At 43.1% G+C, this 18,210-nt stretch overlaps 1 protein-coding gene across 1 annotated transcript in view; it reads left to right on the top strand.

Moving 5' to 3' along the window:
- AFF3 (ALF transcription elongation factor 3) overlaps positions 1–18,210 on the top strand; it is a 452,244-nt gene that overhangs the window by 358,666 nt on the left and 75,368 nt on the right. Inside the window, exon 9 of the mRNA XM_054009691.1 lies at positions 348–388. Within this exon, the coding sequence (XP_053865666.1) occupies positions 348–388 (41 nt within the window). The remainder of the gene's footprint in view (positions 1–347; positions 389–18,210) is intronic.

Here is an 18,210-nt window from a genome sequence, read left to right as displayed (position 1 = left end):
GGAGGAGACTAATGGTAAAGGAGGGGGTAGGATTTGGGGGGAGGGGGAAGAAAATCAAGCTTTGCAGGATTTTCAGAGACCTGCAGAAAATCATCTAAATAGAGTAGTTCATACCTCAGATACTGTGCACTGCTTTGACAATCCTCTGGTTTATGGCGTACTTAACAAAGTCTTCTTACATTTACCAGACTGGAATGTCCATTTTACTAGACGCTTTCTGCTACTTTACTAGTACTTTAAAATTTGGACACGTGACAGAAATGTGTGTAACACATTTTTTAAGTGTTGATTGCGCTCGTAATTTTAAAGTCAGAATATAAAATAAACATCTCTGCCCTTTCTTCCAGCAGGCAGCACAGAGATCTGCTCTCCGCGTTCTGTCTGACAGGTACATTTTGTCATTTTTATGAACTATAAATTGCTTTATGAAACGTTGAGCCCTATTTATTGTGGCATATAACTCATAATCGGATTTTGTCCCCAAAGTATCTGTGAATTGGGATGTTAAACATTTTTGCATGCTTGGATTTGTCATGCATGTGTGGAGTTTATTACTGCAAAAATCACAGTCTTGTATTTCATACAGAATATGCAGAATCCCTTGTTGTGATACCAAGCGAGAGATAAGAAACTTACTGGAGAAGGCATGAATGATGCAGTAAATTCTGAGCTTTAGAGTATGCTGAGATATATTTCAGCTCATTTTTCAGCAATAAGTACTTCATTTATTTAGAGATGTTCTCTTTTGACTTTTTCCAGATTCTTTCATTGGGAATTACTCTTGTTTTGTTGAGATTCTCTCAATATTAATTTATGAGGGGTTGGCTTTTGGCTGTGGGGGGAGGGGTATTTATTTTATTTTTGAACAGTAATTGGTGCTTTAGGCAGAAAAACGAGGGAACAAACACTGATATTCTTACTCCATTTTTACTCAGTCCTTTCTCAGGCAAAATTCCCATTGACTTTAGCAGGAGTCTTGCCTAAATAAGGAATTCAAGATTCGGGCCATAGTAAATATTATAGTTGGGCTGTAGATCAGTACAAGTATTTACCCTAAATGACTATTCTGAAAGAGGATTGATTGAAATATAAGGTAGCTTTCTAAGGCGGTCCTGATTTTTTTCCTCCCGTTTTGGAAATGGTGAAGATTGTACATTTTAGTGCCTATGAAAAAGAACTAGCAGATTTACATTTATCCACAGATGAGGTACTGTGTCATGCAGGCTGACACAAAGTAAATTTCCCCATGCCTCTTTGGCAGCCACCTCTACTCCATCTAGCCCACTCTCCCCCCTCCTCCCTGGGAATAAGCAGTAATTGACTCAGTACGCCAGCTCAGTCTAGGGCTTCTCCAGAGCCGAGCCTGTCACTTAGGCTGAATTATATGTTGTGCATGGGTGAATAACGTTTCTCGATGCCCTGAAGCAGAGACGGCCAAAATTATCCCTCCTCGATATACAAACACGTTTTTGTTTAGATTTTTTTTTAAAGAAGAAAAACTTTATCCTAGCAAGCTGAGTGCAAAAGCCAGGCTGTGGGCTAAGTCGTGTCCTCAGATGTTGGGCATGGAAGGCACACAGATATCGGCCATATTTGGCCAGAAAGCAGGCAAGAAAAAAAGCCTAAGCAGCATCATACCCCTATCCCTGAATACATGTAAGCTCTTCCACATAAACAAGATGTCTTTTGGGTTCTGTGGGTATTTGGAGGTATGGCCACAGGGAATGGGAGGAGCCAGAGATGACTATTTCACTCTGCCTCATTCCCCAGCTAAACTGTGAAAATGCCTGCAGAATTGCTCAGGGGAGCAGCCGTGCGGCCTAGCTGCGCTGAATACGTACCCAGGGGATTCAGGCAGCTTTGTACTTGGCACGGCTAACCCATGCCACCGTTTGCCACTGCCCATGCTTCCCCTGCTACATTACTATTTTTAGCATGCTAGCTTCATGAAAACTAGCTTGAGTATGTCTGTGCGAGCTGGGAATCACACCCCTAGCTCCAAGTGTAGGCGAACCCTTAGAGATAAGTGCTATGACACGAGTGAACGTATTTAGGATTTCCTCTTTCATTACCAGAGACCAAGAATGGCTGAGTGGTTAGGGTGCTAGCCTGGGGCTTGGTAGACATGAGCTCAGTTCCCTTCTCTGTCAGACTTACTATGTGACCTTGGGAAAGATGCCAAGGGTGTGTCTCCACTGCAGTGCAGTGCAGGGTGTGACTGCAGCCCTGTAGACAGACCAGAGCTAGCTTTGATCTAGCTAGCTTGAAAGACGATAGCAGTGAAGCTGTGGCAGCACAGGCTGTACAATCCCATCCCAGGCAGCCCATGCTGCCACAGCTTCCCTGCTATTGTTATTCAGGCTAGCTCAGGTATGTCTATGTGTGCTGCAGCCACACCTCTGATTGCAGTGTAGACCGACCCTCAGTCTCTGTCTGTAAATGGGAATAATAGCACTTCCCTGCCTCATAGGTCCCAGTTGGAGCCAGACCTTGTCACCAGTTGGAAAGAAGGCAGCAGGCAGAAATCTGTGCCATACTGGAACTGGTTTACTGTAATGAGTTGCTGGGTTCATACCATTTCCACTCAAGATCCCCAGAAGGGACAGGCAAATTCTCCCACGGTACATTGTGAAAAGAATGGTGCAGTTTATTGAAGTGGTACAGACCATGGCATGTGCTCCCAGAAGTTTTAGCTCACCAAAGGACTGAGTAGAGCACCAGTAGGAACGCAGGACACTACAGTCCCTCCCTCAGCACTTGGCTGTTACTCTGGGGTGTTATTGTTCTCTCTTGTGATAGGCTAACTGGAAGGAAGTAACTCAAAGTTAGGTCACTTGAGTTCATGCTGTAGTAAGGACACACCTAAATGCATTAGAGGATTGTGAGGTGCTACGCTCTATAGTAAGGGGGCCATATGAGATAGACCTTAGACAGATTACTTAAAACTGGGATGGCAACTCTCTGGGTATGTCTGCACTTTTTTGCAATCCAAGATGTGATTGCAGCTATGGTAGGCATACCAGTGCTAGCTTTAGCCACGTGAAAATTGCTAAAAATAAGTGTAGATGCAGCAGCGTGGGCTGTACAAGCACAATGGCACCCTGGAGACCCGCTCGCACTGCTAGTCCATGCTGAAGCCTGTGCCTCCACATCTACACTGCTACTTTTAGTGGTGCTAGTGCGGGTAAAGCTTGTGTGGGTGTGCCTCCTATCCAAGCTGCAATCGCATTTCTCATTACAGTACAGGTATACCCTCTGAGTTAGCCTTAGCGTTTTTGGGTGGGCAAAGAGTTTCTTGTTCCCAGACCTATCCTTAAGCTATGATTAGGGCTCTACTAAATTCACAGCCCCGACCGTGAAATCTGGTCTCCTCCCCATGAAATCTGGTCTTTTGTGTGCTTTTACCCTATACTATACAGATTTCACAGTGTTTCTTAAATTGGGGGTCCTGACCCAAAAGGGAGTTGCAGGGGGGTCACAAGGTTATTTTTTGGGGGGGGGTCGCAGTATTGCCACCCTTCCTTCTGCGCTGCCTTCAGAGCTGGGGAGCGGGAGAGCAGCAGCTGATGGCCAGACACCCAGCTCTGAAGGTAGCGCCCCACCAGCAGCAGTGCAGACGTAAAGGTGGCAATACTATATCATGCCACCCTTACTTCTGTGCTACTGCCTTCAGAATTGGGTAGACAGAGAATGTCGGCTGCTCACTGAAGGCCCGGCTCTGAAGGCAGCAATGCAGAAGTAAGGGTGGCAATACCATACCATGCCATCCTTACTTCTGCACTGCTGCTGGCAGCAGCTCTGCCTTCAGAGCTGGGCTCCTGGACAGCAGCCACTGCTCTCCAGCTGCCCAGCTCTGAAGGCAGCGCCACCACCCGCAGCAGCACAGATGTAAGGGTAGCAGTACCGCAACCCCCACTACAATAACTTTGTGACCCCACACACACACAACTACTTTTTGGGTCAGGATCCCTATAATTACAACACCGTGAAATTTCAAATTTAAATAGCGTAAATCATGAAATTTACGATTTTTACAATCCTTTGACTGTGAAATTGACCAAAATGGACCTTGAATTTGGTAGGGCCTTAGCTATGATCCAGCAAAGTGCTTAAACATGTAACTTGAAGCATATGAATAGTCCTGTTGCAGTCAATAAGACTACTCATGGGCTTCAAGTTATACACATGTCTAAGTTCTGTGTTGGACTGAAGCCCTCATCTGTTAGACTATGTTGCTTCTCACACTGTAGAGTTCCCCACATAGGCTGTTTATCAAAGGAGCGACTCAGCTGGCTTACAGCCAGAAGGAACGCAGTGTGGCAGCGTAGGGAAGCCTTGACTCCCTCTGAGCTGCAAGTTGATCTGGATCCCATCAGAAAGCCAGGGCACTGTGGTTGTGGGTTGCACAAGACACAAAGGAGGACCATGCGTTCAGGATCATTCAGTGACAAACTTTCAGCTTCAGAAATATTTTCACTTTGGCTACATTTTTCAAGACTATCCTGCAAGGAAAAGAGCCAGAGTCATCTTTCTCATCAGTGAAAGCAGATATCAGCCTTGCCATTGATGCAGAATCATGGTTATCCCACAGCTGCAAGCTCCACAGGCTCTACAGGGCAGCCAAGGGTGACTGTTGGTATATTTTAGGGTAGAAAATATCTAGAACTAGCGTATCCTAAGCCCTCTGATTATAACATGCAATAAGAGAGAGTGCATAAAATGTATCTTGGTTTTCGGCATTACCTGCTGCAGCCGTTCTGTTTCGCATTAAAGAAAAAGGAATCTAAAGGCTCGAGAGCTTTGTAAAGATTTGGAGTGAATAGTAAGAATGGGGATTTCTGGAAATCTGGGGTTCAAATTCACTTCTTTTCACTTGGGAGTTAAATATGTTGGTATCAGTTGAATTCCAAGTGAATATCTTTTCACATCACAGAACTTTAACGTGATTTGCCACATTTTGGTCATTGCCATTCTTTGTTTAGGAACATTCCATGATAGGACTCTTAGGCAGGGGTTGTAAGTCACAACTGAGGGGCATGGCAAAGTTACATAAGAAGATGGAAGAGAGCTGGCCTAGAGAATTCTAGCTATTGGGTCACACATAATCAGCTTTTCACATTGGGGAGTATTAAAATTATCCTAGCATTCAGGAAATGAGGCTCAGTGGGGGAAGGGAAAGGAGAAAGTGGTCTTCTCTCCCAGAAAATGTTAGCAGTTTCCTATCAGCTGTAGTTTATGTTCCTTGCCATACCACAGCCAAACATATGCCCATACCCACTGGTCCACTCCTCACCCTTCTCAAAAGTAGTCCTAGTGACATTTGAGGAGGCAAAAGAGAATGAAAGTTCTAGTTAAGAGAAATAATTGTATTTATAAAATATCTTTAAAATCTATTTGCTGAAAGAGAGAAAAGTAATTCTTTTAACCTTTTATGTATTCCCTCCAGCTGCCAGCTTCTTTTCACTATAGTTTGCCATGAATTTATGTGTGGATAATTACTGTGTATGTGTGTGGTGCGTTGATATGCTCTTCTGTATATTAGTAAGGAAGAGACAGGCATGGTTGCTTTCTGGCAATGTGAAGAATATGCAAAGTGCTACTGGGAAGTAGAGTGTCTATGTGTGTAGCATATGAAGTGCCTCAGCATATGATTAACCTCACTGAGTATGTAGTAAATAGTAGATAACCGTGATCAAAAAAGTATTCGTGTGATTTATCAAGCTGAGCAACTGTGCATTTTGCAGTGAAGCAGGAGGTCAATCCTGAAATCTAGGGCAAGTAGAGCAATAGGAAATTGCAGGGACTAAGAAGTTAATCATACCCTTGGACTGCTTCCATCTGTTTTTGAAAGACAGAGTCAGTACAGTGCTAGCAAGGGTGCTTCACTGCACCAGATCAGGAATTAATTTTTTCAGTGAATCTTCAAATATCATTTGCAGTAACATGGGCTTATAAAAATGTAATTTAATTTCATGAGGATAAATCATATAGGACAAGAAGTGTGGGGTTTTTTTTTTAAATGTGTGTATCTAAAAAGAAGCAGCAGCAAAAAAACAGGAGGAAAACAGACATTAACAGTATGAAACTTGGAGGATATAAATGGTCTTGTGGTTAAATTGTGCGTGTAATCGTCTTTGAAAAATCAGCTTGCAACTGGGGGAAACTTACATTTTTATGACCTTTTGAAGTATATTTTTCAGTAACCTATCTGCCCATCTTGCATGAGCTTGGGTCAAAGGGGCATTTACTTAAAGTATTGTTGAACTGCTGCTCTGAACAATGACTCCCATGTATCAGGACTAAATGGTTGTCTGTGGCCAACTGGGTTATTAATGAAGAGAAAATATAATTCCGTAATTTCTTTATCAGTTTTGACATTTCTCAGTGTATTTCATTGAACCTTAATATTACACTCCCCTTGGACAATGACATTCCCTTTGGGCACTGAACATGTTATAAAACAAAGGGGATTTTCACTTTCATAATGGCTCCAGTAAATGAAATTACTCTTCCCATTGGAAGGGGTAGGGGGGATAATTAATTAATGATATTAAGCTGTTCTTTGGGATGACCTCAGCAGAGAGCTAAATGCATAAAGAAGCTATGTATTATGAATTATATGTTGTGCTATTTTTAGTGTTGGCATGAAAGTGAAATTTTATGGAGACATTATTTACCTATTTGTGGCAGCTTGGAGAAAGGCCTGAGGTTTGTACAGTACTAATAGCATGAAATCAGGAGCCATGCAATTCACCTGAACATCCCACTTTGACTACCACCAGTTCTTTAATTTTGAAGTGAAATTTCAAACTTGAGTGCCTAAATAAGTACCCTTATTTTCAGACATGAAGTAACTCTAATAGGAAGTCAGTAGTGCTGAAGTATGAATTCAGGTGCCTAACTTCAGTCACACAAGTTTGAAAAATTCAGACTTTGTGTTTGTGACACATCATAATGACAGTACTGGAGATCCGTAGAACAGATATAGCATGCATAGCAGAAGTTCAAATTTCTCTTCTGTGGACCAACTCTCCATGGGGCAGATGCAGGGCGAGCTCCAGGCACCAGCTTAACAAGCAGGTGCTTGGGGTGGCCAAGGGAGAGGGGCGGCACCTGCGGCAATTCGGGGATGGCAGGTCCCTCACTCCCTCTAGGAGCGAAGGACCTGCCGCTAAATGCTGCCGCCGATCACGTTTTTTTTTTTTGTTTGGTTTTTTTTTTCAATTGCCGCCGATGATCGCGATCGCGGCTTTTTTTTTTTTTTTTTTTTTGCTTGGGGCGGCAGAAATGCTGGAGCCAGCCCTGGGCAGTTGGAGGGGTATGTTCCATCCCTGCCACTCACACACACACACACACACACACACACACACACACACCAATCCACACACTATACTACAGTTAGTCAAGAATTAGCCAGTCAGATCAGGTATACAGGTATCATCCAGCTTTTCTGATTACACACTCACTCCACTCCATTTGTTTCCTTTTGAGAAAGTTCAGAAGCCTGCTCTGAAATTCTGGTTCACCCGTTGGTTTAATTTATTTTTCTTTGTTTTGTTTTGTTTTTTGTTTTTGTTTTGTCATTAGGCCATTTGGCTGCTGAGGCTTTTTTATTTTACTTTTGAGAACGGCATTTTCTCCATTGTTCTTATTTTTGTTCTGTCTGTCTGCTGCTGCTGTTGCAACAGTGGAGGAGGAGGAGAAGCTAGAAACTCTGCATGGCTGGGGGAGAGAAGTACAACTCAGGTGGAGGCCACTTCCATTAGAGGTTTGTGGCTGGACTGAATGCAGGCCAAGAACTCCTATCCTATGACGGCAGCTTCTTGCTGCCCAAACAGGAGTATGTGCATCAGCCAGCTCTTTACTTTTAGCTGCCAGCCTAGATGATTCTTTAGCAATGCTACACAGGAGGATCAGAACTGTGGCCAGTTTCTTTGCAGGCAGCAGGAGGTGAGTAGGCACAAAGAAAGACAGACCCTGGTCCCTAAGGTTATTGCATGGTTGAATCAGGCCTACTGCATTTCTTTTAGGTGATATGGGCCCTATTCTGATACACTCCTCTCCCCCAGTGAAATTTCAGCACGGAAGATGCCCCACCTCTCAAAGTCCAGACACCCTCTTCATTTTCTCACAGCTGTTTTGCTTTGGAACGGGCTACAGGAAATCCTTCTCCACCCCCTCCTGTCCTATCTGTACTGTAGGCTCTGACTTAGAGGAGGATCATGTTGATTTGCATTCAGGCAGGGACTCTCTTTCTAGGTGTTTGAACAGCCACCCCCTTATACCTCCGATCCCCATGGGTGCTGTCTCTGTACACATAATAATAATAATTAATAATCTGCCTTGGAAATTTATCCACCTTCTCCCAAAGCCTATCTGAGGATCACTAATAATAACTGGAATTACCTGGTCAAGTATGTAGTTGATACCTTCTGTGGATATTTAGAACATTTCAGAGGGGGTAAGTCTCTCTCTGAACACACTTCTGATAAGAAACTGATATTTGCTTGCTGGAAAGTCTCATTCTCCAAATCCCTCCAGAAAGGTAGACTCCCCTAGGAATAGCCATATAGCCTCATGCATTGAATCTTCCACCATCCCCCCTGGAAGCAAACAGTTTGCTTACAGACACTCAATAAAAAGTGGAAAGAGCACTCGATTAGTCCACTGGCATCAGCCATTAATGCCTCCTACATTTTTAGGGTGGCTAGCAGTAGCCCAGATAAAGTTAGTTACACAGAATATGCCTCACATATCCTGGGGCCACTATTATAGGATGGTCTTGCTTCAGTCCTATAAGATTGTGTCAGTCATACTCCCCAAGAAGTCACATAAATTATTTACCTAGGGAAACATGCAGATAACACCTCAAATGATATCTTGAAGGATTTCATTAAATGTTTGGCTATCCAGGTCCACGACTAAGAAAGCATTGATGGGTAAGAGATTTCTGAGACTAGATAAAGCTCATGGCTAGGCCTTTCTCTGGTTCACACTTCTTGGGTGCCCTCAATGTTGCTGTCACGGGACAAAGCGGTTTCCCCTCCCCTCCCTTTTGGACGGCCCAGGCAGGAGTCTAAGAATAAATCCTCTCAACCTATTTTGTCCATTCAAAAGTCTCTGGTCAAGATTTGAACATTCAAATCTAAACTTGGGAAATAGTTACTTCCACAAGCCCTTTGATTCCTCCAAACCGTCGCCCAAAACCAATAAGACTGGGGGGAAAAATATTGCTGCAGACAGATTCCAACTCCAGCTCTTCCTTCTCTGTTACCCTGTTAGAAGGGAGACTTCTCTTCCTGCCAGCGATGCCATGTTACAGAGGATCATTGAATGCTGGCAATCATATGACAGGGTTATCCCACATAGTTTTCAGTCTCCTCTTTCCATGTGGTCATTTTCTTCATCTCCCACCTTCCAGTAAAAAGGACTCACTTCCTCCAAATGTTGCCTCAAAATATGGCTATTGGGACAGTGTTCCAGTTCAGGGAATGAAGATGTGGTTTGTACCAAGAGGAACTTCCAAAGTAGGAGCCTGGCCCTGCATTCCTTACACACCCAAAACTCTCACTCAAGTCCACAGTAGTTTTGGGAGTGCACGGAATGCAAGATCAGGCCATAGGTTGGAGCTGGTTAAAGAAGGAACACACTGTTGCCAGGCACTTGAAAGGTCTGTTGTGCAGGCATCAGGAGGAAGATATATATTTATATACTTTGAAGCCAGCATTCATCAATCAGTTTTGTGTGCAAAACTTCTGGTTTATCGAGTTAGAGTACATCAGTGGGAAGCATTTTTTCATGGAATTGTGGAATATAAATAGAAAAACTGGCAGGGTTTTGGTTTAGTTTGACTGGGTGGGGGGGGAGAGGGATTACATAAAATCAAAGCTTAAATCATTAATTTTAAATGTTTTGAATTGTAGCTCATAGATTACCCTGAGCAGTGTGCATTAGTAACATTTCTTACTTTACAGTAATTTGAACTCCATATTAAAGTTAAGGGACCCAGATTCTCAGCTGGTATAAGCTGAAGTAGCTCCACTGACTACAGTGGAGAGTTTTCACCGGCTGAGAATCTGACTCCAGAAGGTTTGCAACATTTCCAATTTTTAAAAAGCACATTGCTGAATTTATTCAGAAGATTGTACAAGTGAACATTTAAAGTTAAAGTATTAAATGTGCAATTTTGTCCTCTCATTAATTAAATAATGAGGCACTGTACTACAGTCAAAACTGTTCTCAGTGTTCCCTAGAACAGAGGTCTCTCCTTTTCTTGTGCAGTTGGAATGTTAGTGAGATTCACTTGAGATAGTTACTGAGCATAAAAGGCACTCTGCTTTATTTATAGAGTCGCTTGGAAATTATCCAGGGGAATGGTTTGCCATCAGAGAATGCAGATTTGATTAAACTGGAATCTTTCGCAGAGACAGTTTAATTTCGACTAAAGTCTGATGGAACCCAGGCAGGGTTACAATGGAACCCTCCTCTCAGGCAAATTTTGAATCCTGCCTAATTCCGTGCCAGCTCCTCGGTAGCTCACCTGGTGGGTTACCGATGAATATAGGCTTCCAGGCTCCCAGATCTTCAGCCACCTGCCTGATGTGTGACGGGAAGCGAAGACCATGGAAGCCCTGGGAGCTACCAAGCTCGGATGGTCCCGGCTCAGCGGGCTTCCAGACTCCTGGCTCCCTGTCAGATTGCTAGGAGGAATTTTATTTTACAATTATCAAAACAAACAGTTTATATGTTCCAAAATGAATTTTTTGTAGTCTGTTTCACAGAAAATTTCAAAAATTGTGGTTTTCTTTCCAAATTGGAATGAAACCAAATTTCAAAATTCTGAAATCCTCAGCAAAACAGAATTACTGTTCTCTGCACAGCTCTATTTATTCATAGTGGGGCCTCCTAATGCTGCAGTCAGTGGGTGTGCCAGAGTTTGTTATAAACCTTTGCTTTCTTGTGCTGTTCACTCAGGTGTAAAAATTAGATCTGGTTTGAAATGTGATGTTGAGTCTCCGGTCAGGAATTATTTATGTTTTTGCAACCTGAAAAGAATATGGTTTTGAAATGTAGTAATAAAAAGAAGTAAATAGAAATTACTTTGATTACTTTTTCCCCTTGGTGTATAATTTAAACTATATAATCTGTATATACTAAATTCTGCTGTCTTTGCATACTAATATATCTTTACTTTTCATACTAATATATCTTCTGTATCTGAATGCTGTAAGGACTTGAAGGGTCTATTCTGCTCTTGATGCATGCATATAGCTTCTGTTCATACTTATGGAACTCTGTCTCTCATACACACACAAAGTGAAGAATAGACCCCTCTGTGTGGAAACACCTCAGCCAAATAATTCAAAAAACTGCACTCCCTTTTCAATTATTTATTGATACAGTGGAGTATAACTGTTCCAAATGAGTAAATAGTCTATCAAGAAAAATCTTTTTTTTTAAATCCCCTGGTTCTGATTTACACAATAGATCAAAATGATTCCAGAAAAGTCATCGAGTCCTGCCAAGTAAATCACGCTCTTCCTAATTACCTTTTCAGACACTTTACTGTGCTTTTGTGAGTGTGTGAACTGACCCTGCCCTTATATAGTATACATTGCAAGTTCTGCATTGTTTGAAAACTAAGAGATTACTTCCAACAGTGACAAGGCTGGGTGTTGTATGGGGCCCTCCTGGGAGACCTTTGTTAAACACTCTCTGTACTACTGCATTGTCTCCTTGTCCTTACCCTCTTTCTTTTCCTGCCCTTCTGTGCATTTTAGAGTAAGGAGGGGAGCAGGAGAAACAGATCTTCCACAGTAGGCTTCCCTATGGATCCCCATATTTTTGGCTCTCCAACCCTCACCTTACTATTTTTCCCTCTTGTTCTCCCTCAGTTTCACTTCCAAGCCTCCCCCTCCTGAGATGTTTGGCTCCCTGATATATCCCTCACTGTTTTTTCTCTTTCTGATCCCCTACTCAGTAGGGTTACCATTCGTCCGGATTTACCCGGACATGTCCTCCTTTTGTGTGCTAAAAATAGCGTCCGGGGGGAATTTGTAAAGCACTCACAATGTCCGGGATTTCCCCCTCCCCTGGCAGAGCAGAGCGAGTGGCTGGGAGGGCTGCAGGAAAGTCCCGGGCTGGACTCCGGAGCAGCTTCCTCCTCCCACCCGCCCCTCCCTGCATTCTGAGCCGGCCGGCAGCTCCTCCTCCTGCAGCCCGCTCCGGCAGCCCTGTGCAGGGCCAGGGACTGGGTTTTGTGTTGTGCTGGGGAGCTCAGCCATGTGTCCGGCTGGCACAGAGCCTAACACCCTGTTCTGAGCAGCAGGGTAAGGGGGGCAGGAGAAGGGACAGGGAGGTTCTGGATGGGGCAGTCAAGAAACGGGTGGGGGCTTTTGGAGGGGAGTGGAGAAAGTTTTGGGCAGTCAGGGTACAGGTAGGGGGTAGGGTCCTGGGGGGCAGTTGGGGGGGTCTTAGGAGGGGGCAGTTAGGGGACAAGGAACAGGGAGTCTTAGGTAGGGGGTGGGGTTCTGGAGGGCAGTTAGGAGCAGGGGTCCCAGGAGGGGGCAGTCAGGGGACAAGGAGCGGGGGGTAGGGGGCTGGGAGTTCTGGGGGGGAGCTGTCAGGGGGCAGGAGTGGGGAGAGGGATCGGAGCAGTCAGGGGACAGGGAGCAGAGGGGTTTAGATGGGTTGGGAGTTCTGGGGGGGCTGTCAGGGGGCAGGAGTGTGGAGAGGGATCGGAGCAGTCAGGGGACAGGGAGCAGAGGGGTTTAGATGGGTTGGGAGTTCTGGGGGGGGCTGTCAGGGGGTGGGGAGTGGTTGGATGGGGCGTGGGAGTCCCAGGGGTCTGTCTGGGGGTGGGGGTGTGGATAAGGGTTGGGGCAGTCAGGGGACAAGAGGCAAGGAGGCTTAGATAGGGAGTGGAGTCCCGGGGGGGCAGTTAGGGGCAGGGGTCCCAGGAGGGGGCAGTCAGGGGACAAGGAACGGGGGGAGGGTTGGGGGTTCTGGGGGGGCGGGAAGTGGGAGGGGCAGGGGCGGGGCTAGGGCGGGGCTCCTCCCATCCTCTTTTTTGCTTGTTGAAATATGGTAACCCTACTACTCAGTCATCTCCCTGCTCCTCAATATCCTTCTGGAGCCCTCCTCCCTGACATGCTCTGCCAATGACCTGCTCCATCAACTGCCCAGACCCAGCTCCCCTGTGCGTGCAGTGGGAGGCAGGTTAGCTTGGCTCATGGTGTCACATTAAACTCTTTTGGAGCCTAGTCAACTCACCACCTGCTGCTGAAAAGTTAATGTGTCCTGCACTGTTAGAGTGAATTGACCTCTTATTTTTTTCTCCCCCTTTAATGATTTTGTGTGAAGCTGGCCCTTCTCCAAGTGCATGACTCATAGCATTGGCTAGAACCAGCTGTAGTGCAACCAGGCTTCCCTACATAGCTCTGCTAATGCTTCTCAGCCTGACCTGCTAACTACCCCCTTTGGAAGTATTGTGCTCCTTCTGGGCAGCGGCTCACTGTTGTGCTGGATGGTGTGGTGCTTTTTATGAGGTGAACAAGTGTCATCTCATTTGCCAGATGATATCAGCAGAAATTAATCCAGGTAAACAGTGGTGGATTAACCCACCCTGCCACCTACCCTATTAACTGAAATGACCTTTGACTTCAGACCATGAAGGTGCACACAGGACAATCAATCAGACATGACAATTAGTAGGAATTGTTTATACTTTATAAATCCTCTGTTCTGCTCCCCTGACTATTCACTGCTGACCCACCCTCGTAATCCCTTCAAATAGTTATTTATTGAAGTAACTTCCTTTAGTGTCATGAAGTCCCTTGTCTGAAATCTTACAGATTTGATATTGAACAATGACACCACGTGGATTTAAACTGGGTTTGTAAATATTTGATTCTTCAGTGTTATTCATCTGAAAATAGACACCAGGACTATTCTAGCTTTGGCCGGGCTGGAATAGTTGCCTGAAGGAAGAAGAGAAATCTTGGAAAATTACCAGCCTCTTTTTAAAGTTCTTTTTAAAGTTCTCAAACAAAAAACCTTTTGTCCTAAAACTTTGCCCTGAAAAGAGTTCCAGTAATGACCTACTATAAATCTCATAGGGCCATTTTAACCCTCACAGAGCTCTGGTTAAATGGCATTGCACCAGACCAAACCTCCAGGGCATCAGGATGGTGTTGCGGTTTTTCCCTTTCAAGCTTGTATATTGTCTTCATAACGTATTGCCAGTGTTCATAGGAGATGTGCCCTTTCCTTTAATGTACTCAGTGCTCTTTAGTTCACAGTCTGTGAGGTCAACAGGAAAACATGGAAAGAAATCTCCACCGTATGTCAACCTTTACTGGTTTTCTTGTCCATTACTGATTTCTTATTCAGTTCTTCTCACTTAATTGAATGGGGCTTTTCCTCTATTCTAAACTTTAGCTAAAAGCATATTAAAATAATGCTCAGCAACTGAGCAAGTGTGTAGGCCCTTCAAGGGTCCTAGTGCACTGATCTCAGAGATGGAAAACTCATTTTACTTATTTGAAACTTTATTGGTGCAAATTTCTCACTTGAACAATTTTGTGTTCCCATGCTGCTTGCAGGAGAAGGTCCAGTATACAGAAGAGAGATGCTGCTGAGGTCACCATGTGGGGTTTTAGAAGAAGGGTCACAAATATTGATCTTACAACTAGAGCTGGTCAGAAATTTTCAACAAAACAACGTTTCATCAGAAAATGCTGATTCGTCAAACCCAAATTTTTTCACGAAAATATCTTGGGTTTGACAGACATGAGTTGAATCAGAGGAAGGGTTCTGATGGAAACAGTTTCCTGGAGAGCATGTTGTGTTTCAGATACACCATGCGTCAATGTTTCCAAAACAGTATTTTTTTCCCTGAATTTCTATTTCGTGAGAAATTTTGAAAAATTTGATTTTGGTCCGAATTGAATGAAAAAACAAATTTCAGAATGTTGACATTTCCCATGAACTGGAAGTCCCATGTTTCAGCCAGATCTCACTGTAAGATACCCATCCCAGAAGAACCACACGAGTGGCTCTCCCAGCTCTCAGGATCACCCTCAGGATTCCTCTACCTCCTGCTGCCGGAGGGAATCTGGGCACTGCTCTTTGATTTAAATTACAGAGGAAAAAAGATTTAAGTCAATTTTGCAAAAAAATAGTTCAAGAGGTTAGCAAAACCCCAAACTCTTCTGGGATTGCCCATGCCTAATTGAAACAGGTTTGTGCTGTGATCTTTAGGTCAACCATAGTTTTTAAATCATTCCTTGCATTAGCATTGCATCTGTTTGAACCATTCTTTAATTTGAACCTAAGACTATTTATATATGCAAACAGTTTTTAAAATACCTTTTTCTGTATTTTTGAAGTGAATTTAGTACTGGTGACAGTTGTCGGGTTGGAAGTCGTGGAGACTGAAGTCCTGTTTATCCTGTCATGTCTTTTATTGTGAGGAAAGGGTAAATGCCCAGTTGCTATAGAATTTATTCTGTAATGTTGGGTGCTTCCTGTGTAGAAGCTATGCATATTTCATATCCCTGCAACCAGAAGGCAAGTCCTTAACGAGGACTTTAGTCCTCATCATCTTGTTGTTCATACTTAAACAGAAGCCAACAGAATTTAAAAGTGCACTAATGCTGCTTAGTGCCTTAGCATTTGATCTGGTTAGCTAAGCTGAGCCAAATCCACATTATTTTATCATAAAGCTAAGGCAGAATTCTGTTCTAAGGCCCACACTGAGGTTTGAACTCTGATATTCTGTTCTACCTATATGCACACATCTCCACTGTTAAAGACAGCAAAATATCAGAGCAGTCAGTCTGCCTGAGCAGAATTTTGGCCTTATGGTAGAAATTCTGGTATCAAACTGCTTTAGAGAAGAAGCAAATTTGCCTGTGGGATGTATCCATTTGTGTACAGTAATTTATTACTGTAGCCTTTAAATACATACAGTAGAATCTCAGAGTTACGAACACATCGGGAATAGAGGTTGTTCATAACTCTGCAACGTTCATAACTCTGAACAAAGCATTATGGTTCTTTCAAAAGTTTACAGCTGAATATTGACTTAATACGGCTTTGAAACTTTACTATTCAGCAGAAAAATGCTCCTTTTCCTTTATTTTTTTAGTAGTTTGTGTTTAACACAGTACTGTACTGTATTTGCCTCCCCCCCACACATACCCCCGTCTCTGCTCCTGCCTGATTGTGTATTTCCAGTTCCAAATGAGGTGTGTGGTTGACTGGTCAGTTCGTAACTCTGAGGTTCTACTGTAGAAGCAAATCCTGTCCACACACTACTCTCTGTAGCTGTGGGGGGACCTGAGCACAGTGGAATCAGTGTCTTTCCACTTCACTGGGTGGAAAAAGGGAGACCTCACAGATGCAGCCCGCACTCCCTGTCCACATCAAAGTTGAGCTCTGTGAAGGCATCATGTGCCCCAATTACAGGTATTCAATTGAGGGAGGAGTTTGGGAAGGGTTGGCTAATTCACAACTGCATGATCCCACTAGCAATCTTCTCAGTGCAGGGCAATAGTCGAGAGGCAGCATTAGCTGTGGTGGAGTATGCAGCTTGTACACTCAACACATGAAGAGAGATGAGGAGGAAAGTGAATTCTGAAAGAGTGAAAAAGAAGATGTAATTCTTTTTATCTGTGAAAATCTGAGCAGGCTTTATTAAGCCCGCCACCATTATCCAAACCTATACCATTGCCTCAAATAATATATTTCATTATATTGTCAAACAGTGATAGGCTGCAGTTTGGCTGAGCCAAAGCTTAGCTAGTTTTGATATTTAAGACATTTCATAAAATGCACACTCCACACCTGTGCTGGGAAACAATTACCCAAAATAGTGTCACTTTTCTTGTTTAGACGTTATACTTGGCTGACATGGCACTTGCAAATTACTAAAATTAACAGCATATGTTTCCAGTGCTGCGATGTAAACAGTTTTTGTTTAGTTAGGAAGTGATTGTCTAAGTGATTGCCTAAGAGCTTCTAAAAGGCAATATTTTAACCTTGGGGTTTTTTTAGTTTAATCATTTACTAAGGTAATATTTTAAAAGATCTTTACTTTAATCTTGCTGTTGTCCTTTTTCTTTTAGTGTACTGTCCATTGTTTTTCTTCTCATAAAATCAGTTTTCACACTCTGCAAATTTAGTTGCTGCATTTCTATAATATCAGATCTGTACTTAAATACAGTTAGTTCTCCGACTTGTCATTTGGTCTAGAATCATATCATCTAATGTTGGAGAACACAGAATAAGTTTGCAAAGTTTTAGTCCATGAGATCATCCATCAATTTGTAAACTGCAGATGCTGTCTGTCTAACTTCATTTCCCCCACCTTAAATAATTGTGATATTGTTTCTTTAAAATCCATAACAACAAAAACCAAAATGATCTTAAATAATCCAGAGACATATGGAATTGTTTTGGATAAGAAAGTAACAAATTGCTGTGACTTTTTAAACATGGAAGTCTACCACGGAAACCCCAGCAGCCTCTTTGACAGGCTGCTCTAAAATCTTTCATTTGCTTTGAAGTTGTTTGTTATGTATACCCCTTTGAGGTTTGCAGACTAAGGAAATCATCTATTTTAATACTGTGAAACCTTCTTGTGGCCACCAGTGATGGGAATTCCTGTCCTGTTTCCTGTGCCTCACTGACAGGCCAATGAGAGCCTTTTAAAAACTTCTATAGCTGCTAGTGATCAATGGCATGATATCACCTACTGTTAACAAATGTCTTTCAGACTACTACTCATCTCTCATTCATAGGATTACATGGTTAGTGAGACTCTCTTTTATGTTCTCTCTCTATAGTGATGTTATTTCATTATATTCATAATTCAAAGTGATCGGTTACATAATTACTATTATAATACAAGAGCAATGACTGAACTGTTATATTTAATTCAAAATTATTTTAATTACTAGGGGTATCCACCAATTTTTAATTTTTGTTCTGCCAAGTCTCTTGCCACTATGCTATCGCTTCTTGGTAATTGCAGTTCTCTCAGCCCAGCTAACAAAGGGAACATTAAAACAGTGTCTCAGGCAGGCAGGAATAGAAAATATATGTTCCTGTGTGAAAGCTGCTCACCTCCTAATTACCCTGCAATTGCTAGATTTAAAATCTAATTTATGAGCCTGGACAGAATGGCTACATTAGTCCATTATTTCA

The sequence above is a fragment of the Malaclemys terrapin genome, chromosome 1 (genome assembly GCF_027887155.1).
Source record: "Malaclemys terrapin pileata isolate rMalTer1 chromosome 1, rMalTer1.hap1, whole genome shotgun sequence".
Classification (NCBI taxonomy): domain Eukaryota; kingdom Metazoa; phylum Chordata; order Testudines; family Emydidae; genus Malaclemys; species Malaclemys terrapin.
The sequence above is the reverse complement of the archived record's forward strand: the minus strand, read 5'-3'. Positions and strand labels throughout refer to the sequence as shown.